The sequence below is a fragment of the Thermobia domestica genome, chromosome 2 (assembly GCF_964235325.1).
Source record: "Thermobia domestica chromosome 2, izTheDome1.hap1.1, whole genome shotgun sequence".
NCBI lineage: Eukaryota > Metazoa > Arthropoda > Insecta > Zygentoma > Lepismatidae > Thermobia > Thermobia domestica.
The window spans coordinates 17,131,364-17,157,184 of record NC_137455.1 but is presented as its reverse complement, the minus strand read 5'-3'; the positions used below and the strand labels follow the sequence as shown (position 1 = coordinate 17,157,184).

Sequence of the window (25,821 nt, the reverse complement as noted above, 5' to 3'; positions counted from 1 at the left end):
TTTCTTATCAGCAGATTAGAGTTGGTTAGTCTCTTCTTCCTCTATTAATACTCGTGCCTATTTTATTAACAGAATAGAGCTGGTTAGTCTCATCCTGCTCTATTGATACTCATGCTTTTCTTATCAGCAGATTAGAGTTGGTTAGTCTCTTCTTCCTCTATTAATACTCGTGCCTATTTTATTAACAGAATAGAGCTGGTTAGTCTCATCCTGCTCTATTGATACTCATGCTTTTCTTATCAGCAGATTAGAGTTGGTTAGTCTCTTCTTCCTCTATTAATACTCGTGCCTATTTTATTAACAGAATAAAGCTGGTTAGTCTCATCCTGCTCTATTGATACTCATGCTTTTCTTATCAGCAGATTAGAGTTGGTTAGTCTCTTCTTCCTCTATTAATACTCGTGCCTATTTTATTAACAGAATAAAGCTGGTTAGTCTCATCCTGCTCTATTGATACTCATGCTTTTCTTATCAGCAGATTAGAGTTGGTTAGTCTCTTCTTCCTCTATTAATACTCGTGCCTATTTTATTAACAGAATAGAGCTGGTTAGTCTCATCCTGCTCTATTGATACTCATGCTTTTCTTATCAGCAGATTAGAGTTGGTTAGTCTCTTCTTCCTCTATTAATACTCGTGCCTATTTTATTAACAGAATAGAGCTGGTTAGTCTCATCCTGCTCTATTGATACTCATGCTTTTCTTATCAGCAGATTAGAGTTGGTTAGTCTCTTCTTCCTCTATTAATACTCGTGCCTATTTTATTAACAGAATAGAGCTGGTTAGTCTCATCCTGCTCTATTGATACTCATGCTTTTCTTATCTTATCTGCGAATGGAATTGATTTGCATTCTAATGTTTTCTTGATACTCGTGCTTCTCTTATTAGGAAAATAAAACTCGTTAGTCTTCTCCTGCTCTATTAACACTCATGCTCCTCTTATCAGCAGAATAGAGCTGATTGATCTTTTGCTACTCTATTGATATTCATGCTTCTCTCATCTAATCAGCAGACTGAAGCTGATTGGTGTCTTCCTGCTCTATCGATACTCGTCCCTCTCTTATAAGAGGACTGAAACTGCTGGTTCTCTACTGCTCTATTGATACTTGTCGTTTCTATATTATATCAGCAGAATTAAACTGATTGGTCTGCTCCTGCTCTATTTGTACTGTGCTTCTCTTATCAGCAAAATAGAACTGATTGGTCTTCTCCTGCTCTATTTGTACTGTGCTTCTCTTATCAGCAAAATAGAACTGATTGATCTTCTGCTACTCTATTGATATTCATGCTTCTCTCATCTAATCAGCAGACTGAAGCTGATTGGTGTCTTCCTGCTCTATCGATACTCGTCCCTCTCTTATAAGAGGACTGAAACTGCTGGTTCTCTACTGCTCTATTGATACTTGTCGTTTCTATATTATATCAGCAGAATTGAACTGATTGGTCTGCTCCTGCTCTATTTGTACTGTGCTTCTCTTATCAGCAAAATAGAACTGATTGATCTTCTGCTACTCTATTGATATTCATGCTTCTCTCATCTAATCAGCAGACTGAAGCTGATTGGTGTCTTCCTGCTCTATCGATACTCGTCCCTCTCTTATAAGAGGACTGAAACTGCTGGTCCTCTACTGCTCTATTGATACTTGTCGTTTCTATATTATATCAGCAGAATTGAACTGATTGGTCTGCTCCTGCTCTATTTGTACTGTGCTTCTCTTATCAGCAAAATAAAACTCGTTAATCTTCTCCTGCTCTATTAACACTCATGCTCCTCTTATCAGCAGAATAGAGCTGATTGATCTTCTGCTACTCTATTGATATTCATGCTTCTCTCATCTAATCAGCAGACTGAAGCTGATTGGTGTCTTCCTGCTCTATCGATACTCGTCCCTCTCTTATAAGAGGACTGAAACTGCTGGTTCTCTACTGCTCTATTGATACTTGTCGTTTCTATATTATATCAGCAGAATTGAACTGATTGGTCTGCTCCTGCTCTATTTGTACTGTGCTTCTCTTATCAGCAAAATAGAACTGATTGGTCTTCTCCTGCTCTATTAACACTCATGCTCCTCTTATCAGCAGAATAGAGCTGATTGATCTTCTGCTGCTCTATTGATATTCGTGCTTCTCTCATCTAATCAGCAGACTGAAGCTGATTGGTGTCTTCCTGCTCTATCGATATTCGTCCCTCTCTTATAAGAGGACTGAAACTGCTGGTTCTCTACTGCTCTATTGATACTTGTCGTTTCTATATTATATCAGCAGAATTAAACTGATTGGTCTGCTCCTGCTCTATTTGTACTGTGCTTCTCTTATCAGCAAAATAGAACTGATTGATCTTCTGCTACTCTATTGATATTCATGCTTCTCTCATCTAATCAGCAGACTGAAGCTGATTGGTGTCTTCCTGCTCTATCGATACTCGTCCCTCTCTTATAAGAGGACTGAAACTGCTGGTTCTCTACTGCTCTATTGATACTTGTCGTTTCTATATTATATCAGCAGAATTAAACTGATTGGTCTGCTCCTGCTCTATTTGTACTGTGCTTCTCTTATCAGCAAAATAGAACTGATTGGTCTTCTCCTGCTCTATTAACACTCATGCTCCTCTTATCAGCAGAATAGAGCTGATTGATCTTCTGCTGCTCTATTGATATTCGTGCTTCTCTCATCTAATCAGCAGACTGAAGCTGATTGGTGTCTTCCTGCTCTATCGATATTCGTCCCTCTCTTATAAGAGGACTGAAACTGCTGGTCCTCTACTGCTCTATTGATACTTGTCGTTTCTATATTATATCAGCAGAATTGAACTGATTGGTCTGCTCCTGCTCTATTTGTACTGTGCTTCTCTTATCAGCAAAATAGAACTGATTGGTCTTCTCCTGCTCTATTAACACTCATGCTCCTCTTATCAGCAGAATAGAGCTGATTGATCTTCTGCTACTCTATTGATATTCATGCTTCTCTCATCTAATCAGCAGACTGAAGCTGATTGGTGTCTTCCTGCTCTATCGATACTCGTCCCTCTCTTATAAGAGGACTGAAACTGCTGGTCCTCTACTGCTCTATTGATACTTGTCGTTTCTATATTATATCAGCAGAATTGAACTGATTGGTCTGCTCCTGCTCTATTTGTACTGTGCTTCTCTTATCAGCAAAATAGAACTGATTGGTCTTCTCCTGCTCTATTAACACTCATGCTCCTCTTATCAGCAGAATAGAGCTGATTGATCTTCTGCTGCTCTATTGATATTCATGCTTCTCTCATCTAATCAGCAGACTGAAGCTGATTGGTGTCTTCCTGCTCTATCGATACTCGTCCCTCTCTTATAAGAGGACTGAAACTGCTGGTCCTCTACTGCTCTATTGATACTTGTCGTTTCTATATTATATCAGCAGAATTGAACTGATTGGTCTGCTCCTGCTCTATTTGTACTGTGCTTCTCTTATCAGCAAAATAGAACTGATTGGTCTTCTCCTGCTCTATTAACACTCATGCTCCTCTTATCAGCAGAATAGAGCTGATTGATCTTCTGCTGCTCTATTGATATTCGTGCTTCTCTCATCTAATCAGCAGACTGAAGCTGATTGGTGTCTTCCTGCTCTATCGATATTCGTCCCTCTCTTATAAGAGGACTGAAACTGCTGGTTCTCTACTGCTCTATTGATACTTGTCGTTTCTATATTATATCAGCAGAATTAAACTGATTGGTCTGCTCCTGCTCTATTTGTACTGTGCTTCTCTTATCAGCAAAATAGAACTGATTGATCTTCTGCTACTCTATTGATATTCATGCTTCTCTCATCTAATCAGCAGACTGAAGCTGATTGGTGTCTTCCTGCTCTATCGATACTCGTCCCTCTCTTATAAGAGGACTGAAACTGCTGGTTCTCTACTGCTCTATTGATACTTGTCGTTTCTATATTATATCAGCAGAATTAAACTGATTGGTCTGCTCCTGCTCTATTTGTACTGTGCTTCTCTTATCAGCAAAATAGAACTGATTGGTCTTCTCCTGCTCTATTTGTACTGTGCTTCTCTTATCAGCAAAATAGAACTGATTGATCTTCTGCTACTCTATTGATATTCATGCTTCTCTCATCTAATCAGCAGACTGAAGCTGATTGGTGTCTTCCTGCTCTATCGATACTCGTCCCTCTCTTATAAGAGGACTGAAACTGCTGGTTCTCTACTGCTCTATTGATACTTGTCGTTTCTATATTATATCAGCAGAATTAAACTGATTGGTCTGCTCCTGCTCTATTTGTACTGTGCTTCTCTTATCAGCAAAATAGAACTGATTGATCTTCTGCTACTCTATTGATATTCATGCTTCTCTCATCTAATCAGCAGACTGAAGCTGATTGGTGTCTTCCTGCTCTATCGATACTCGTCCCTCTCTTATAAGAGGACTGAAACTGCTGGTCCTCTACTGCTCTATTGATACTTGTCGTTTCTATATTATATCAGCAGAATTGAACTGATTGGTCTGCTCCTGCTCTATTTGTACTGTGCTTCTCTTATCAGCAAAATAGAACTGATTGGTCTTCTCCTGCTCTATTAACACTCATGCTCCTCTTATCAGCAGAATAGAGCTGATTGATCTTCTGCTGCTCTATTGATATTCGTGCTTCTCTCATCTAATCAGCAGACTGAAGCTGATTGGTGTCTTCCTGCTCTATCGATATTCGTCCCTCTCTTATAAGAGGACTGAAACTGCTGGTTCTCTACTGCTCTATTGATACTTGTCGTTTCTATATTATATCAGCAGAATTGAACTGATTGGTCTGCTCCTGCTCTATTTGTACTGTGCTTCTCTTATCAGCAAAATAGAACTGATTGATCTTCTGCTACTCTATTGATATTCATGCTTCTCTCATCTAATCAGCAGACTGAAGCTGATTGGTGTCTTCCTGCTCTATCGATACTCGTCCCTCTCTTATAAGAGGACTGAAACTGCTGGTTCTCTACTGCTCTATTGATACTTGTCGTTTCTATATTATATCAGCAGAATTAAACTGATTGGTCTGCTCCTGCTCTATTTGTACTGTGCTTCTCTTATCAGCAAAATAGAACTGATTGGTCTTCTCCTGCTCTATTAACACTCATGCTCCTCTTATCAGCAGAATAGAGCTGATTGATCTTCTGCTGCTCTATTGATATTCGTGCTTCTCTCATCTAATCAGCAGACTGAAGCTGATTGGTGTCTTCCTGCTCTATCGATATTCGTCCCTCTCTTATAAGAGGACTGAAACTGCTGGTCCTCTACTGCTCTATTGATACTTGTCGTTTCTATATTATATCAGCAGAATTGAACTGATTGGTCTGCTCCTGCTCTATTTGTACTGTGCTTCTCTTATCAGCAAAATAGAACTGATTGGTCTTCTCCTGCTCTATTAACACTCATGCTCCTCTTATCAGCAGAATAGAGCTGATTGATCTTCTGCTACTCTATTGATATTCATGCTTCTCTCATCTAATCAGCAGACTGAAGCTGATTGGTGTCTTCCTGCTCTATCGATACTCGTCCCTCTCTTATAAGAGGACTGAAACTGCTGGTCCTCTACTGCTCTATTGATACTTGTCGTTTCTATATTATATCAGCAGAATTGAACTGATTGGTCTGCTCCTGCTCTATTTGTACTGTGCTTCTCTTATCAGCAAAATAAAACTCGTTAATCTTCTCCTGCTCTATTAACACTCATGCTCCTCTTATCAGCAGAATAGAGCTGATTGATCTTCTGCTGCTCTATTGATATTCATGCTTCTCTCATCTAATCAGCAGACTGAAGCTGATTGGTGTCTTCCTGCTCTATCGATACTCGTCCCTCTCTTATAAGAGGACTGAAACTGCTGGTCCTCTACTGCTCTATTGATACTTGTCGTTTCTATATTATATCAGCAGAATTGAACTGATTGGTCTGCTCCTGCTCTATTTGTACTGTGCTTCTCTTATCAGCAAAATAGAACTGATTGGTCTTCTCCTGCTCTATTAACACTCATGCTCCTCTTATCAGCAGAATAGAGCTGATTGATCTTCTGCTGCTCTATTGATATTCATGCTTCTCTCATCTAATCAGCAGACTGAAGCTGATTGGTGTCTTCCTGCTCTATCGATACTCGTCCCTCTCTTATAAGAGGACTGAAACTGCTGGTCCTCTACTGCTCTATTGATACTTGTCGTTTCTATATTATATCAGCAGAATTGAACTGATTGGTCTGCTCCTGCTCTATTTGTACTGTGCTTCTCTTATCAGCAAAATAGAACTGATTGGTCTTCTCCTGCTCTATTAACACTCATGCTCCTCTTATCAGCAGAATAGAGCTGATTGATCTTCTGCTGATCTATTGATATTCGTGCTTCTCTTATCTAATCAGCAGACTGAAGCTGATTGGTATCCTCCTGCTCTATCGATACTCGTCCTTCTCTTATGTTATAAGAAGACTGAAAGAGATTGGTCTCAACCTGCTCTATCAATAGTCACCGTCCTCTTATCTTATAAGCAGATTGAAACTGATTCATCTCCTTCTTTTCCATCGACACTCATCGCTTTCTTTTCTTATCAGCAAAATGGAGCTGATTGGTCTTCCCTGCTTGTGCTTCACTTAGGTTAGCAGAATAGAAGTGATTGGTCTTCTCCTCTATTGATACTGGTCTTTCTCTTATCTTATAAGCAGACTCAACCTGATTGGTCCTCTTCTGTTCTATCGGCACTCGTGCTTCTTTTAACTTATCAGCAGATTAGAGCTGGTTGGTCTCCTCCTTTTCTGTTGATACTTGTGCTTTTCTTATCTTATTTGCAGAATGGAACTGATTTGTATCCAAATGCTCTATTGATACTCGTCCTTCTCTTCTTAGAAAAATAGAACTGGTTGGTCTTCTCATGCTCTATTAACACTTACGATTCTCTTATCAGCAGAATAGAGCTGATTGATCTTCTCCTGATCTATCGATACTTGTTCTTCTTTTATCTTATAAGCAGACTGACATGATTGGTCTCTTCCTGCAGTTTCGATACTCGTCCTTGTCTTATCTTATCTAAGCAGACTGAAGCTGTTTTTGTCCTCCTGCTCTAACGATACTTTTCCTTCTTTTACCAGCCGAATGTACTTATAGGTCTTCTCTTGCTCTGTTGGTACTCCTGTTTCTCTTATGAGCAAAATAGAGCTAATTGGTCTCCTCCTGCTCTATTGACCCTAATGCTTTTCTTAGCAGAATAGAGCTGCTTCGTCTCCTTCTTTTCTATTTGTACACGTCCTTCTCTCATCTTATAAGCAGATAGAACCTGCTGGACCTCTCCTGCTCTATCGAGACTCGCCGTTCTCTTGTTTTATCAGCAGAATGGAACTGATTGGCCTTTTCCTACTCTATTGGTACTCGTGGTTCTTTTATCAGCAGAATAGAGCTGGTTGATCTTTTCCTGCTCTATTGACACTCGTGCTTCTCTTATCTTATCAGAAGACTGAAGCTGATTGGTGTGCTCCTACTCTATCGATACTCGTCCTTCTTTCTTATAAGCAGACTGAAACTGATTGGTCTCGTCCTGCCTTATTGATACTCGTCCTTATCTTATAAGCAGACTGAAGCTGATTGGTCTCGTCCTGCTCTATCGATACTTGTCGTTCTCTTATCTAATCATCAGAATGAAGCCAATTATTCTCCTCCTGGTCTATTGATACTCATGCTTCTGTAATCAGCAGACTAGAGCTGGTTGGTCTTTTGCTGCTCTATCGATACTTGTCCTTTTCTTATGTTATAAGTAGACTGAGCGTGATTGGTCCCCTCTTGCTCTATCGATACTCGTCCTTCTATTATCTTATAAGCAGTCTGAAGCTGATTGGACTCCTCATGCTATATCGACACTCGTCCTTCTCTTTTCAATAGAATGGAACTGATTGGTCTTCTCCTGCTCTATTAGTACTCCTGCTTCTCTTATCAGCAGAATAAATCTGCTTGGTCTCCTTGTGCTCTATTGACTCTCGTGCTTCTCTTATCTTATTAGCAGACTGAAGCTGATTGGTCTCCTCCTGCTCTATCGAAACTCGTCATTATCTTATTTTATAATCAGACTGAAGCTGATTGGTCTCCTCCTGGTCTATCGATACTCGTCGTTCTCTTGTTTTATCAGCAGAATGGAACTGATTGGTCTTCTCCTGCTCTGTTGGTACTCGTGCTTCTCCTATATTACCGGCATACTGGAGCTGACGTAGGATTTTGTATTAATTTATAGCTGTCAATTGGTACTAGAAGATAGTCAATTTTACAATCTGAGTTTGCCATGGCTCAAGCTTATTTACTGAGTGAAGCTCGCACTCACTAAACATAATGAGGCCCACGTTAGGTGAGGCGTGCGCTTCCTAGAGCTATCTTAAATGAAAGCTTCGCTCCCTAGATTTTCTTTTCACTAATTTGATCGAAGTCCCGATCACTATCTTTGATGATGCTCGTGCTCACTAAGTTCAATAAGGCTCATGCTAGTCTGGATCTCGGACTGGGCTAGTTAAATAAGGATGATGTTCCCTTGATCTCCCATCTATTATTCTCGATTAGACTCACAGTCGCTCATGTTCTCCAACGCCCACGATTTAGATCGTTCGTTCAAATTCGAGATTGGCCTTGCTATTCACTTTTTGGGCTTTGCAAGTTTGGACATCTCTATTGATACATCGGAAAGGATTCTATCACACACGAAGCTGTGACATAGAAAAGGAGGAGCCAATGAATAAAGACATCAAGACACGGTAAAGCCGTAGAAAAGTGTTGGCAGTTTGCAAGCAGTCTAAGGTCCACGAGTGATGAACCTGCGGAATTATCAACTGTTTATCGAGAACAATGCTTGATTGTTAGCACTGTCTTAATCACTGTGAACTTCCTTCGTTTGCTTCTTATATCAGTTCGTGTAGTTTAATGAGGATGACGTGCCAAGACTATGATATCACAGACCACCGAGTTGTTAGAGATGACTAAGTTAAAGGTTGATCCGAAAGCTAGACAGACTGTACAATAGATGGGGGTGAAGTTGTTTCAGAATTGTTGGATACTTTGGATATGGATTTTACCTGGTTTAAGAAAGGTTAGAGTGGTTCTGATTCAAATCATCTTTTAATTAAGAGTGAGGCAGATTCAGTGAGTAATAGTGGTTAATGTAAAGAAAGCATTAATAAATTAAAGCAACTAGATTTACGGTAGTTTGTTAGTGATATTCTCGGGTAAGTTTTCTCGTTTCCTAAATTACCATATAATACCAGGGGCAGTCAAAAAGTTCCCGAGGGGCAGTCAAAAATTCCCGAGGGGCAGTCAAAAAGTTCCCGAAGTGCTATTGTAGTTTTGGCATTTGTGATGCAACCACAATGAATCCTGTTCACTACGGTCCTTAGGTTGCCTAATTATGAATTTGGCAAGTTTGGCAATATACGAGTAATGTAACTGAACGGAGAGTGTGTGGTGATCAGTTGATGCAATTTAACAGATCAAGCAACACGCAAACATCAAGTTCATGTGCAAATTGGGGAAAACTCTGCTTCAGAGACTTTGATAGACTTTAAAACAGTTTAGCACCATCGGATGTTTGGCTTTTCCTAAAGCCAAAAATGGGTATTTTTCGTTTCGCAAACTCAGAAGACATCAAAACCAACGCGATCAGTGAACTTCGAAAGATACCAGAAGAGGCCTTTAGTCTGTGTTTCCACCAATCGCAGGAAAGGTGGAACAACTGTGTGGGTTCCGAAGATGTCAACTTTGAAGCTGATTAAGTAAAGGTGTAATTATATTGTGGTAATCAAGAGCTACAACAGAATTTCCGGGAATTTTTTGATTGACCCCTCGTAGTTGTTTTTGTTGTCATACTTATTATTTCATATATTATGAAAATAAATATAAGAAGCACATTCAGATTGAGTTACTAAAATAAGTGGTCTTATTTCTTGCTTAAGAGATTGAATATATGGACCTATAATATTAATACCGTAATATTTGTCTCATAAAAGTATGGTCTATTCAGTTTTGAATTCATGCATTCAGGTTATTTACAATTGCTCTCAATGTTTATTAATCTAAACTTATCAATATTCCGTATAGTTTTAATCGAAAACATAATAGGTAGGGCATGTACAAGAGATACGTAAGTTTTGTTTATTTATCTCAGAAGTTATTGGATAGTTTCAATGAACAATCTCAGAGTAATTATAGGCACTTATTATGAACGCTGAAATTTCAGGAATCTGATTATAATGTTCGAGTGCAGCTACGTACAAGTGAATGAAACATTATCATTTTGGAATTGCATCGCCATCTTTCGAGAGATATCGTTCGTGAAGCGCCATTATGGAAGATCTTAAAACAAGATATCCAGTAAAATACAAAATTTTCCATTCAGAATGCGGCATAAGTCTAGGAACGTAGGGAAAATGAGCGTCTACAGTGATCAATTTGTTGATCCTTCTATCGATTCATTCGTCGCCTATTGTCGACTGAGCCTTAATTTTTTTTCGATGAACTTTGAATTCACCAGCTACCATGTGCATACTTCGTCCACCAAAAAGAAAGAAAGAAAAAAATACTTGGATACGTTCCTCCTTGCTCAAACCCATAGTTATCTACAATGAAACAAGAAACACTATGATATCCTTATGTCTCCAGACTTATGAGACACTCATGTATTCCACGATTATCAACCTCTTAAGATTCTTCGTCATAAAGCTACAGAACAATGTTGTATAATATGTATAAAAATTAATTTGCTATCTTTTTCTCCTCCCTTTTCTTTGTTGTTATTACTTATAATTTTCGGATATTTGTAACCGTACTTTAAAAGTACGAAGTGGTTCAGAAAGTAATTCCTCAAAAGTGATACCTTTATTTCTGTTGACATATAGCACCGATACAAGTATCATTGGAAAGCTTGCAACGTCAGCTACAAATGGTGGTATCATTTTTCAACATAGTCCCCATTACGGGCAACACACTTGAGCCAACGCGAAAGAAGGTTTTTCATACAGTCGGCGAAGAATTGTGGTGACTGCTGGTGATACCATTGCCGAACTGCTCTTCCACATCCATGTCGTAACTGTAGCGTTGGTCTTTAAGGTGATCCTCAAGCTTATATCCTTAATCTGGCCCATAGTAGCTTTAAGATGTCAGGTTTAGATATCTGAATGCCTACAGTCAGAAATTTAATGACAGCCCGCTGTATCAACCGGACGTCACTGCATGCCACGGATTGCTCCATTACTCTGGAATAAGAAGAGATTAGAAAGGTGAAACAAGTGACGTTCTATAGCTTAAACATCAGTGCACTAATAATTGCCAGATCAGAATGTTTGCAGTACTATTGGCTTGGAAGCATTACTTTCTGAATCACCCTTGTACAAACGTAATCTAACTGCATCTTCTTTAATGTAGGCAGTAAGGTGAAGCGAAAAAACAAGAGTTTCGAGTATCGACTTCTAATCGAGTTGCGTATTCGCTTGCTAATCTATGAAAAAATAACGAAAAATCACAATTTGGATCTTCAGTTCGTGCAAACGGCCTAAAGTTTGAAAAAAAAAATGACCAAAAAGACACCAAAATTTACCTTTAGTATTTTTGAGTATCGAATTCTAAAAGGGCTCAAAAGTTACTTATTTGCATGCTAATCAATAGGAAAAGAACAAAACTAATAACAATTTTTATCTTCAGTTCGAGCAAACGCCTTTGGAAAAATGACAGAAAACACCAAAATTTACTTTTACGCATGAAAAATACAGATTACTTTTTTTTCATTTCTATAGCGTCTAACTACTTTATTGTAGTTCTGTGAAGTCATGTTTGTTAATAATTCGTTAATGTGAGTAATTTTATACATTTTATTTTCATAATGATTTTGCAGCTCTACGCCCATTTCTCAACGTTTTTTCTCCTTGAAATGGCCCAGAACTTACTACGAGGAGGTGACTGCAATTCGAATTTCACCCACACCCTACTCAACCATCCTACCAATTATGGTGTGCTAAATTATGTTGATTTAGTCAAGGACGTTGTCTTAAATTCAGATTTTTAATTCAAATTGTGGAATTGTGAGTCTTGGAAGCAAAGTTGCTCTAATGTAGCCATCTCTGTTTTCTTGTCCGCACAATTTTCGTGCAGACTCCGTAACAACCGTTTGACACCTTTCGATTTCCTGACTATGGCATGGAAAATTTAAGAAGTCAAACTCATGAACAGATTTGCCATGCAACAACAGAAATCATCGTATCAAAGCTTGACAACAGAAATTATCGTATTACTTATGCATGACAAATCTGTCATGAGTTTGACTTCTTAAATTTTATATGGCATACTCAGGAAGTTAAAAGGGGTCAAACTTATCACAGAGTCTGCAGAAACAGTGCACGGACAACAAAACAGAGATGGCTACATTAGAGCAACTTTGCTGTCAAGATTCACAATGCCAAAATTTGATCACAAATCTGAATTTAAGACAGCGTCCTTGACCAAATAAAAATAATTTAGAACACACTAATTGGTAGGAGAGTTGAGTAGGATGCAGGGAAGTAGTATGGGCTGCACTATAGGACACTTTTTGGCCCCTGGGTCCCTGCCTCAGGACCCATGGTCCCTGGCCGGGGTCAATGACCTAGGGGTACATAGGACCACCCCCTCTAAATTTTGGCAGGGGTACCATGGCCCACCCCCTAAATTTTGGCAGGGGTACATAGGACCACCCCCCTTAAATTTTGGAAATTGCCAAATCTAAAAATTTGGTATGGTAGGGTAGGACCATAGTATGTACCTCTATCAGTATTGGGGGTCTATGTTGTTCCCTTTCATGGGTAAAAAATTGCCAAAAAGTCAAATTTCGGGGGTTTTTGACCTAATTTATCCCCTTGGATGAGGTGTTATTACCCTATATGGTTATATGGGCGTATACAGGGGTCCATTCCCTTTCATAAGACATGGGTATATTAATGCACCCCTTGAAAAATTTGGGAGGGGTACCTTGGCCCACCCCTTAAATTTTGGAAATTGCCAAATCTAAAAATTTGGTATGGTAGCCTAGGACCACAGTATGTACCTCTATCAGTATTGGGGGTCAATGTCGTTCCCTTTCATGGGTAAAAAATTGCCAAAAATTCACATTTCGGAGGTTTTTGACCTAATTTATCCCCTTGGATGAGGTGTTATTACCCTATATAGTTATATGGGCGTATACAGGGGTCCATTACCTTTCATAAGACATGGGTATATTAATGCACCCATTGAAAAATTTGGGAGGGGTACCTTGGCCCACCCCTTAAATTTTGGAAATTGCCCAATTTAAACATTTGGTATAATAGTATAGAGCCCTAGTATGTATCACTATAAATTTGGGTGGTCCACCTTGTTCCCTTTCATGGGTACACAATTGCCAAATTTTAGTACAACCACGTGTTTGGTCTTTTGACCTAATTTATCACCTTGGATGAGGTCCTATTACCTTATATGTTTATATGAGCGTATACAGGAGTCTATTACCTTTCATAAGACATGGATATATTGGTGCACCCCCGGGAGGGGTACCTTGGCCCACCCCTTCAATTTTAGAAATTGCCCAATTTAAACATTTGGTATAATAGTATAGAGCCCTAGTATGTATCACTATAAATTTGGGTGGTCCACCTTGTTCCCTTTCATGGGTACACAATTGCCAAATTTTAGTACAACCACGTGTTTGGTCTTTTGACCTAATTTATCACCTTTGATGAGGTGTTATTATCCTATATCGTTATATGGGCGTATACAGGGGTTCATTACCTTTCATAAGATATGGGTATATTAATGCACCCCCAGGAGGGGTACCTTGGACCACCCTTTAATTTTGGAAATTGCCCAATTTAAACATTCGGTATAATAGTATAGGACCCTAATATATATTAATGTAATTTCGTTCCCTTTTAGGGGTACAAAATTGCCAAAATATAAATGTAAGCAATACGTTGTACCACGTGTTTCGTTTTTTTACCTAATCTATTCCATTGGACGAGGTCCTATTACCTTATACGTTATATGGTCACGTATGGGGATTCATTTCCTATCATAAGACATAGGTACATTTGTGCACCCGGGAGGGGTACTTTGACCCACCCCTTTAATTTTGGAAATTGTCCCTTTTATATGTTTGGTATTATAGTATAGGACCCTAATATAAATTACTATAAATTTTGGTGGTCCACCTCTTTCCCTTTCATGGGTACACAATTGCCAAATTTTAGTACAACCACGTGTTTGGTTTTGGCTCAATTTATCCCCTTGGATGAGGTCCTATTACCTTATATGGTTATATGGTCATGTATATATTGGTCTATTTCCTATTATAAGACATGGGTACATTGATGCACCCTTTAAATTTTTGGAAGGGGTACCATGGCCAACCCCTTAAATTTTGGAAATTTTCCAATTTGAGCATTCGGTATCATAGTACATGCCTCAACATGTATCATGATAAATTTGGGTGGTCCACCTCGTTCCCTTTTAGGGGTACAAAATTGCCAAAAATATAAACGTAAGCAATACGTTGTACCACGTGTTTGGTTTTTGGCCCAATTTCTCCCCTTTGATGAGGTCCTATTACCTTATATGGTTATATGGTCATGTATATATTGGTCCATTTCCTATTATAAGACATGGGTACATTGATGCACCCTAGGGGTATCTTGGCTCATCCACTCGGTTTTAGAAATTTTTTAATATAAGCATTTGGTATCATAGTACAGGACTTCAATATGTACCACTATAAATTTGGATGGTCCACATCGTTCCCTTTCATGGGTAAAGAACTACCAAAAAATCAAATTTCGGAGGTTATTGACACCTATTTAGCACGTTATATGGGTATGTACAGAGGTTTATTACCTTTATATGTTTATGTTCCCTTTTAAATTTGGGAATTATCAAAACAAAATTCGGTAAACGTTTTCTAGGACCCATTGGTGTTCCTCTTATGACCAAATATTCAAAATTTAAAGGTTATTGACCGGCTTTATTATTGAATAAGTACAGGATTTATTACTTTTTCATAAGACACAGGTGTATTTGTGTACCAATCTTAAATTTTGGGAGGAGGTACATTTCTTATTGTCATATCAATAATTGGTAATTGGATAGTATCTCATTCATTGGGTAAATCATTGTCAAATATGAGTATGATCACGTGATCAGTTATTAACCTATGATGGGATTAGGAGTCCAGAACATTGGTACATTGAAACTTTGTAGGATAATTTGAGAATGCGTCATTGGTTTTGATTATTCCCGCCAAATATAAACGTAAGCAAGACGTTGTACCACGTGATTGTCCTTGATGAGGTAGTGTACAGGGATTCATTTCCTTTGTTGTGGTACTTCTTAAGTTTGAGTACACACACACTTCTAGAAAACAGTTGGTTCTACTCAGGTAAACAATTGACGGACATTATTGACCTTATTGAACATATAATGATATGATTAACTCTAAGACTTAGGTATATCAAGAGAAGTATTCTTTAAATTTGGGAATGGTGATAAACAGAATTTTAACATAAGGTGCGAAATTCGAAACAATACATTGAACTTTAGTCACAGCTCATAGTCTAAGATCATTGGTGGTGATTGATTTGAAATCTGATAGCTAACCTTATTGAATCTTATGACTCATAGACGAAAGGCAATACATGCTACAACAGTTTGAAATTTAATCATAAGGTGATGTAATCTGACACTAGCAAAGTTATTGTTAATGCAATTTGATTGGATGATCACTATCTTTCCTGCAATCTGATTGGTTGATCACTATCTTTCGTGCAATCTGATAGGTTGATGAGTTTTAAATCTTTTTCTGCATTTAGTTTTGTTTTAACATTTAAAAAGTTTTTGATTTTTTTTGTTTGAAACTTTGGTTTGAAATTTTTCGTTTTAAAAATTTTTTGTTTGAAAATTTTCAAAATTTTGTTTGGGATTTTTTCGTTTGAAATTTTTGTTTGAAAATTTTTTTTCGTTTGAAATTTTTTGTTTGAAAATTTTTGTTCGAAAATTTTGTTTAAAATTTTTTTTTGAAATTTTTCGTTTCCAAATTTTTTGTTTGAAATTTTTTGTTTCAAAATTTTGTTTGAAATTTTTTTCGCTTCAAAATTTTGTTTGAATTTTTATCGTTTGAAATTTTTTGTTTGAATTTTTTTTTTGTTTCAAAATTTTGTTTCAAAGATTTTTGTTCTAAATTTTTGTTTCAAAGTTTGGTTTGACATTTTTAAAAGTTTGTGCACCCATTAGTAAAGAACCGGAACTGTTTAGAGCAAAAACCTTTGACAACATTGTGGTGCAATAGTACACGTCAGAACCTGGGGTTGTACTTGAAATGAAAAAACACAATTCATTGAAATGGATCATTTTATTACACTCCACATACATCCATACCAGATAGTGGTTCTGGATATTGTCGTTACAATGTATTTTGAACTTCTTGCTCTAGTTTGTCTTTAGCATATAATTTTAATTCCAGTTGAAGTCTTTTAAGGTCTATTGCAATATCAATTGGTGGAAACTCAATGTCAATTTGATCACAAATAAACTGTTTATCAATACAGGTATGCACCCACGAACGATGTTGACAACCATCACAATATCTAGATACATTTTGTACAATATGCATAACACATTTTTCAAAATAGTACTTTTTCAGGAATATACTAGTTTTGTTGCACACTTCCACTGCATGTTTCACACACTGAAATACGCTGATGAATTTGTTCCATTCCGTTTGTGTTAGATACACCATATTGCGAGGGACATGAAATGTACTCTTTTTACGTAACAGCACCATCTTCTCTTCGAGGACTGTACGCAGCACCACTTCATGATTTGAGCCTAATGATTTGACTATGGTCATATTTAGCTCACCATGAAAATAATCGTTCATTTGGTCGATTCGTGAACATAATATTTGCCATTCTTCACAGGTCAGTTGTACACCAAATTGTTCTGCTTTGCCCAATCGAATCACAGGTTCAAATGTTCTAGCACTGATACCAATCATCACATGTTTTGTTTGAAATATATTTATTGGATAATAGCTTGCGAAGATGAACTCTTTATCGTTAGAAGTACACATCTTTCCTCCTGAAAAGCACTTGCTCAAATGATTTCGTGGGATGACACTGTATTTGCTGGTTTATAGTTATTGCTGACGTCATTGGTAAGGAATGTGCTGACGTTTGAATTCATGATTTCATCACAGTTGCTGACGTCATGCCGACCAACCAAATTCATACAACTACGGCTGACGTCATTGGAAAGAAATGTGCTGACGTTTGAATTCATGATTTCATCACAATTGCTGACGAATCTGGCTGTGTACTAAATTCAAGTTGATGACTTCGACCCAAGAATCCTTTGTAACATAAAGATACAGATCCAGAATTTAAGAAACGCAGCAGTTCTTCTTGTTTTGATGCTTCCATGAGTAAATATGTTGCTGGTAAAATTATATTCTTATCATTTTCAAGCTTCACTACGATTCTTAATCCAAACTTTGTAGGGATCATTTGGCTAGCTAAGATTCTATAAGGTACATTCTGTTGTAAATCAGTAATCTTGGTAAATGATTTCATCACATCACGCGTGTTTAGAAACTGCAGACAAGTAGCCATGATGATGTTATCATGAATACTAACTCGAACGATACTTATATATGATGAAAAACTGATGACGTTGCATTATCATGTTCTGACGTGTACTATTGCACCACAATGTTGTCAAAGGTTTTTGCTCTAAACAGTTCCGGTTCTTTACTAATGGGTGCACAAACTTTTAAAAATGTCAAACCAAACTTTGAAACAAAAATTTAGAACAAAAAATCTTTGAAACACAATTTTGAAACGAAAAAAAATTCAAACAAAAAATTTCAAACGAAAAAAATTCAAACAAAATTTTGAAGCGAAAAAATTTTCAAACAAAATTTTGAAACAAAAAATTTCAAACAAAAAATTTGGAAACGAAAAATTTCAAACAAAAAATTTTAAACAAAATTTTCGAACAAAAATTTTCAAAAAAAAATTTCAAACGAAAAAAATTTTCAAACAAAAATTTCAAACGAAAAAATCCCAAACAAAATTTTGAAAATTTTCAAACAAAAAATTTTTAAAACGAAAAATTTCAAACCAAAGTTTCAAACAAAAAAAAATCAAAAACTTTTTAAATGTTAAAACAAAACTGAATGCAGAAAAAGATTTAAAACTCATCAACCTATCAGATTGCACGAAAGATAGTGATCAACCAATCAGATTGCAGGAAAGATAGTGATCATCCAATCAAATTGCATTAACAATAACTTTGCTAGTGTCAGATTACATCACCTTATGATTAAATTTCAAACTGTTGTAGCATGTATTGCCTTTCGTCTATGAGTCATAAGATTCAATAAGGTTAGCTATCAGATTTCAAATCAATCACCACCAATGATCTTAGACTATGAGCTGTGACTAAAGTTCAATGTATTGTTTCGAATTTCGCACCTTATGTTAAAATTCTGTTTATCACCATTCCCAAATTTAAAGAATACTTCTCTTGATATACCTAAGTCTTAGAGTTAATCATATCATTATATGTTCAATAAGGTCAATAATGTCCGTCAATTGTTTACCTGAGTAGAACCAACTGTTTTCTAGAAGTGTGTGTGTACTCAAACTTAAGAAGTACCACAACAAAGGAAATGAATCCCTGTACACTACCTCATCAAGGACAATCACGTGGTACAACGTCTTGCTTACGTTTATATTTGGCGGGAATAATCAAAACCAATGACGCATTCTCAAATTATCCTACAAAGTTTCAATGTACCAATGTTCTGGACTCCTAATCCCATCATAGGTTAATAACTGATCACGTGATCATACTCATATTTGACAATGATTTACCCAATGAATGAGATACTATCCAATTACCAATTATTGACATGACAATAAGAAATGTACCTCCTCCCAAAATTTAAGATTGGTACACAAATACACCTGTGTCTTATGAAAAAGTAATAAATCCTGTACTTATTCAATAATAAAGCCGGTCAATAACCTTTAAATTTTGAATATTTGGTCATAAGAGGAACACCAATGGGTCCTAGAAAACGTTTACCGAATTTTGTTTTGATAATTCCCAAATTTAAAAGGGAACATAAACATATAAAGGTAATAAACCTCTGTACATACCCATATAACGTGCTAAATAGGTGTCAATAACCTCCGAAATTTGATTTTTTGGTAGTTCTTTACCCATGAAAGGGAACGATGTGGACCATCCAAATTTATAGTGGTACATATTGAAGTCCTGTACTATGATACCAAATGCTTATATTAAAAAATTTCTAAAACCGAGTGGATGAGCCAAGATACCCCTAGGGTGCATCAATGTACCCATGTCTTATAATAGGAAATGGACCAATATATACATGACCATATAACCATATAAGGTAATAGGACCTCATCAAAGGGGAGAAATTGGGCCAAAAACCAAACACGTGGTACAACGTATTGCTTACGTTTATATTTTTGGCAATTTTGTACCCCTAAAAGGGAACGAGGTGGACCACCCAAATTTATCATGATACATGTTGAGGCATGTACTATGATACCGAATGCTCAAATTGGAAAATTTCCAAAATTTAAGGGGTTGGCCATGGTACCCCTTCCAAAAATTTAAAGGGTGCATCAATGTACCCATGTCTTATAATAGGAAATAGACCAATATATACATGACCATATAACCATATAAGGTAATAGGACCTCATCCAAGGGGATAAATTGAGCCAAAACCAAACACGTGGTTGTACTAAAATTTGGCAATTGTGTACCCATGAAAGGGAAAGAGGTGGACCACCAAAATTTATAGTAATTTATATTAGGGTCCTATACTATAATACCAAACATATAAAAGGGACAATTTCCAAAATTAAAGGGGTGGGTCAAAGTACCCCTCCCGGGTGCACAAATGTACCTATGTCTTATGATAGGAAATGAATCCCCATACGTGACCATATAACGTATAAGGTAATAGGACCTCGTCCAATGGAATAGATTAGGTAAAAAAACGAAACACGTGGTACAACGTATTGCTTACATTTATATTTTGGCAATTTTGTACCCCTAAAAGGGAACGAAATTACATTAATATATATTAGGGTCCTATACTATTATACCGAATGTTTAAATTGGGCAATTTCCAAAATTAAAGGGTGGTCCAAGGTACCCCTCCTGGGGGTGCATTAATATACCCATATCTTATGAAAGGTAATGAACCCCTGTATACGCCCATATAACGATATAGGATAATAACACCTCATCAAAGGTGATAAATTAGGTCAAAAGACCAAACACGTGGTTGTACTAAAATTTGGCAATTGTGTACCCATGAAAGGGAACAAGGTGGACCACCCAAATTTATAGTGATACATACTAGGGCTCTATACTATTATACCAAATGTTTAAATTGGGCAATTTCTAAAATTGAAGGGGTGGGCCAAGGTACCCCTCCCGGGGGTGCACCAATATATCCATGTCTTATGAAAGGTAATAGACTCCTGTATACGCTCATATAAACATATAAGGTAATAGGACCTCATCCAAGGTGATAAATTAGGTCAAAAGACCAAACACGTGGTTGTACTAAAATTTGGCAATTGTGTACCCATGAAAGGGAACAAGGTGGACCACCCAAATTTATAGTGATACATACTAGGGCTCTATACTATTATACCAAATGTTTAAATTGGGCAATTTCCAAAATTTAAGGGGTGGGCCAAGGTACCCCTCCCAAATTTTTCAATGGGTGCATTAATATACCCATGTCTTATGAAAGGTAATGGACCCCTGTATACGCCCATATAACTATATAGGGTAATAACACCTCATCCAAGGGGATAAATTAGGTCAAAAACCTCCGAAATGTGAATTTTTGGCAATTTTTTACCCATGAAAGGGAACGACATTGACCCCCAATACTGATAGAGGTACATACTGTGGTCCTAGGCTACCATACCAAATTTTTAGATTTGGCAATTTCCAAAATTTAAGGGGTGGGCCAAGGTACCCCTCCCAAATTTTTCAAGGGGTGCATTAATATACCCATGTCTTATGAAAGGGAATGGACCCCTGTATACGCCCATATAACCATATAGGGTAATAACACCTCATCCAAGGGGATAAATTAGGTCAAAAACCCCCGAAATTTGACTTTTTGGCAATTTTTTACCCATGAAAGGGAACAACATAGACCCCCAATACTGATAGAGGTACATACTATGGTCCTACCCTACCATACCAAATTTTTAGATTTGGCAATTTCCAAAATTTAAGGGGGGTGGTCCTATGTACCCCTGCCAAAATTTAGGGGGTGGGCCATGGTACCCCTGCCAAAATTTAGAGGGGGTGGTCCTATGTACCCCTAGATCATTGACCCCGGCCAGGGACCATGGGTCCTGAGGCAGGGACCCAGGGGCCAAAAAGTGTCCTATAGTGCAGCCCATACTACTAGGGAGAACTCGAATTGCAGCTACCTCCTCTTGGTGAGTTCCGGGCCATTTCTTAAAAAAAAAGAAAAAGAAAGTTGACAAATTGGCGAGGAGCTGCAAGATCATTATGAAATTGTATGAAATCACTCACATTAACGAATTATTAACAAACATTCCCTCACAACAAAAATAGAGTACTTAGACGCTATAGAAATGAAAAAAAATATGTATATTCCTTGCGTAAAGGTAAATTTTGGTGTTTTCTTTTCCTTTCTTTTTTTTTTTTTTTTTTTTTTTTGTCATTTTTAAAAATTTAGGACGTTTGCGCGAACTGAAAATAAAAAGTGTGATTTTTCTCGTTGTTTTTTTCCAATGATTAGCACGCAAATACGAAACTTTTGAGCTCTATTAGATTTCGATACTCAAAAATTTGATTATTTCGTGTAAAGGTAAATTTTGGTATTTTTTTGGGGTAACTTTTTTCAAACATTAGGCCGTTTTCACGAACTGAAGATCCAAAGTGTGATTTTTTTCGTTATTTACCCATTGATAAGCATGCAAATACGCAACTTTTGAGCTTTATTAGAATTCAAAACTCGAAAATTTGATTTTTTTGCTCCACCCTAGTAGGCTGTGGTCCCGTGTAACTTAGTCGTTAATGCAAACGCCTTTGTTGCGAGCATTCCCGGGTTCGATTCCCAGTGGAGACACTCGGTCGGAAAACTAATAGCTTTTCAAGGCTTCATTCTGACTGAGATTTTCAAGGGTGTTCCTCATTCACACCAGTCAAATGCCGGGATAGTACCTAACATACAGGTTCCAGGACGCTTTTTAAATTTCTCACTCCTTTCTTCCTCACCCTTTCCTCAAATAGTGTGCTCGCTAAGAAACGTCATTCCTCATACGTGACGGACTTCTAATCACTGCGAAATTAAAATATCTCTAATTTTTAATAATTATGTGATATCTTAAAATACATAAAAGATAATCGAAATGTGGAACAAGAGCGCGCTAGATAATATTATTTTGCATGAGGTACCGTTATCACGAGTCACCTAGTATCTTTTGTCTGCAGCCATTTATTAAAGCGAAAATAAATGCCGATTTTCTAAATGGCTGGAAATCGAAAGCAGATAAGTGAGTCGTGATAACGGTATCTCATGTAAAATAATAATGTTTAGAGAGCTCTTGTTCCACTTTTCGATTATCTTTTTAATCTATTTGAAGATATCACATAATTACTGCAAAATTAGCAGTATTTTAATTTCACCATGATGGAGTCTCTTAAGGCCATAGATACCGGTAAAGCACAGAAATATATGTAAATAAATAAATTTAGTATAAGCATATCTTGTTATGCCGTTTATTTGATAGAGACATTAATCAGGAGATGTTACTGTATCATTTTGGGATATCCCAAGCTAAAATAAATAAGCGTGGTAAAGCAAATAAAAAAACAACAGGAAAGTCATTTAGATAAACAAAATGTGTACAACTTGAGGAATAAATTAATACGCGCTGTAAATACTTGTTTCTTTGAACGTTTCACTAATAAGGAAATTAGATACATGAGTGCTGTTCCCCCTTCAGACTACGGGCTATTTATTATGTTCCAAAAATCTGAGATCTACAGTAAAAGTATTCAGTTGTATCAAACATTTGTTTACACCTCTCCCTTCCCCCACAATCTTATATGTTAAGAGACCATGAAAAGAACTAGAAACTTGTAAAGGGTCTCTTCATTAAGTGTAAAATTAAAATTTTATAGATATACGAGTAGGAGTCAAATAGTTCCCGAAGTGCTATTGTAGTTTTGGTATTTATGATGCAACCACAATGAATCTTGTACACTACAGTCCTTAGGTTGTCTAATTATGAATTTGACAAGTGTGAACAGGTCATAACAGGCAGTATACGAGAAGTGTAGCTGAACGTAGAAGTGTGTAGTGATCAGTTGGCGTGATTTCACAGATCGAGCAACGCGCAAACATCAAATTCATGTGTAAATTGGGCAAAATCTACTTCAGAGACTTTGATAGTCTTATAAACAATTTGGCACCATCGAATATTTGGTTTTTCCCAAAGCTAAAAATGGGCCTTTTTCGTTTCGCTAGCATAGAAGAGATCAAAACCAACGCGACGCCTGAACGTCGGAAGGTACTGAAAGAGGACTATCATAAATTATATTTCCACTACTGGTAGGAGTCTTGGAACAAGTGTATGTATGTATGTACAGATGGTGATCAGAAAAATGGAAACACATGTAGTTGGCAACACGTCAGATGTATGGGTTGGAAGTGGTGTCGCCGGACCGCTGGTGGTGGTGTGTTAGATCGGTCTCCATACTACGTCAGGCACAGTGGAACAGCAGTGTCCAGTGGCTGCAGCAGACGGAGGTAGTGTAAAATGGGAGACCTCTCAGATTTTCAAAGAGGGCAAATTGTTGGTGCGCGGTTATGTGGAGTGAGTGTGACGGCAGTGGCTACTGTGTTAGGTGTGTCGCGTGAGACAGTGTCGAAGGTGATGACGACCTACAGAACACACGGGAAAACCACATCGGGGAAGCGGAACAGTGGGTGGAAGAAAATCATAAGTGACAGGTCACGCCGGGTATTAAAGCGCATTGTCACGCAGAACCGTCGTGCCACTGCGAAGCAAGTGACGGAGGAACTCAATCAGCACCTCCCCCACCCTGTTTCGACAATCACAGTCCGCAGCGAATTACATGACATGAACTTACGGGGTCGTGTTGCACGGACCAAACCGCTCATCAGGGACCATAACGCTTTCGCACGCCGCAAATGGTGCCGCGACCATGCAACTTGGACCGTTGAGGACTGGAAACGTGTGATGTGGTCGGATGAGTCATCCTTCACCCTATTCCCAACCACGGTCCATGTTTATGTGTGGAGAACGCCCAAAGAAGCTTATGATCTGCAGTGTCTCCGCCCAACTGTGAAACATGGCGGCGGCTCGGTGATGCTGTGGGCCGCCATATCATGGTTTTCGTTGGGTCCTGTGGTCACACTTAGCGGACGAATCACTGCCAACGATTATGTCGCAATTTTAGGAGACTACTTGCATCCTATGGTCCGGATGTTGTTCCCGGACAATGACGCCATCTTCCAGGATGATAATGCACCCATTCACACAGCTGGCGTTGTTGCAGCGTGGTTTGAGGAACATGGGGATGAAGTTCAACACCTCCCCTGGCCCGCCCAATCCCCAGATCTCAACATAATTGAACATCTGTGGTGAACTTTATATTGTGGTAAAAAAAAAGAAAGAAAAAGAAAAGAACTACAACAGAATACCGGGAACTTTTTGACTGCCCTTTATGTGTTAATATAGACCCTACACATTACTCTGTTACATTTTATTACTATTATTAATGATAATAATAATATTACTATTATTGTTTGTTAGTTTCAGCACTTGTCAAATCAGCTGGCCATTGGGTGACATCGTCCGAGGCATCTCCGATAAGGAACCTTCTGTGGAATCTTCATCAGAAAGTAATTCTTAACTTGTTTCAGAGATCCATCCCGTATGGGACACCACATCCATTATCTGAAGTTCACATAGTATATTTTGAATCGCTAATATTATTGCAGATGACTCAAGCACGGGAAGATGTTAACTCACATACTGAAGTCAAATTTATCTCAAAATAAGCAAAGAAGAAACAAATGATGCATTTATAAATTAGTTTCATATTTTGAAGTTAAGTTCAATGTTTATTGGGCTGTTTTCAATATTGTTAACTTCTTTAAATGTATCAAGTACAAGGTTATGGTTTGTTAATCTGTTTTCAATAATAAATATTGTAATACTATATAATTCTATTCAAATGTGTATCTCAGTTACCTTCATGTTTGGAACACAATCCAATAAAATGATTGTAATATTTGCTTATCATTATTTAGTCGGGCATTCCCAAAATCAGTGGTCGCCGAAGTTATGAAGTTTCTTAACTACTGTACCATTTTTAAATCCTACTGTGAGCTACCAACCAAAAGAACTGCCAACATTTTAAAGAAAAATCTTACATTTGTTTATTGCCTATAAACTTACATCTCTAATAAATATGAAATCGAACTATCCAAGTTAGCAAATGTCTAATACACACACGAAAAACATAACGTTTAGCAAATGTCTAATACACACACGAAAAACATAACGTTTAGCAAATATCTAATAAACACACGAAACACATAACGTTTAGCAAATGTCTAATATACACACGAAAAACATAACGTTTAGCAAATGTCTAATATACACACGAAAAACATAACGTTTAGCAAATGTCTAATAAACACACAAAAACATAACGTT

At 37.5% G+C, this 25,821-nt stretch overlaps 1 protein-coding gene across 1 annotated transcript in view; it reads left to right on the top strand.

Annotated features, from left to right (window-relative positions):
- The window catches only part of LOC145670792 (aromatic-L-amino-acid decarboxylase-like), a 101,887-nt gene extending 76,679 nt beyond the window's left edge, over positions 1–25,208 (top strand). The window contains exon 10 of the mRNA XM_081739537.1: positions 24,913–25,208. Coding sequence (XP_081595663.1) covers positions 24,913–25,012 — 100 coding nt within the window. The 3' untranslated portion in view covers positions 25,013–25,208. The remainder of the gene's footprint in view (positions 1–24,912) is intronic.
- Positions 25,209–25,821: the final 613 nt, after the last annotated feature.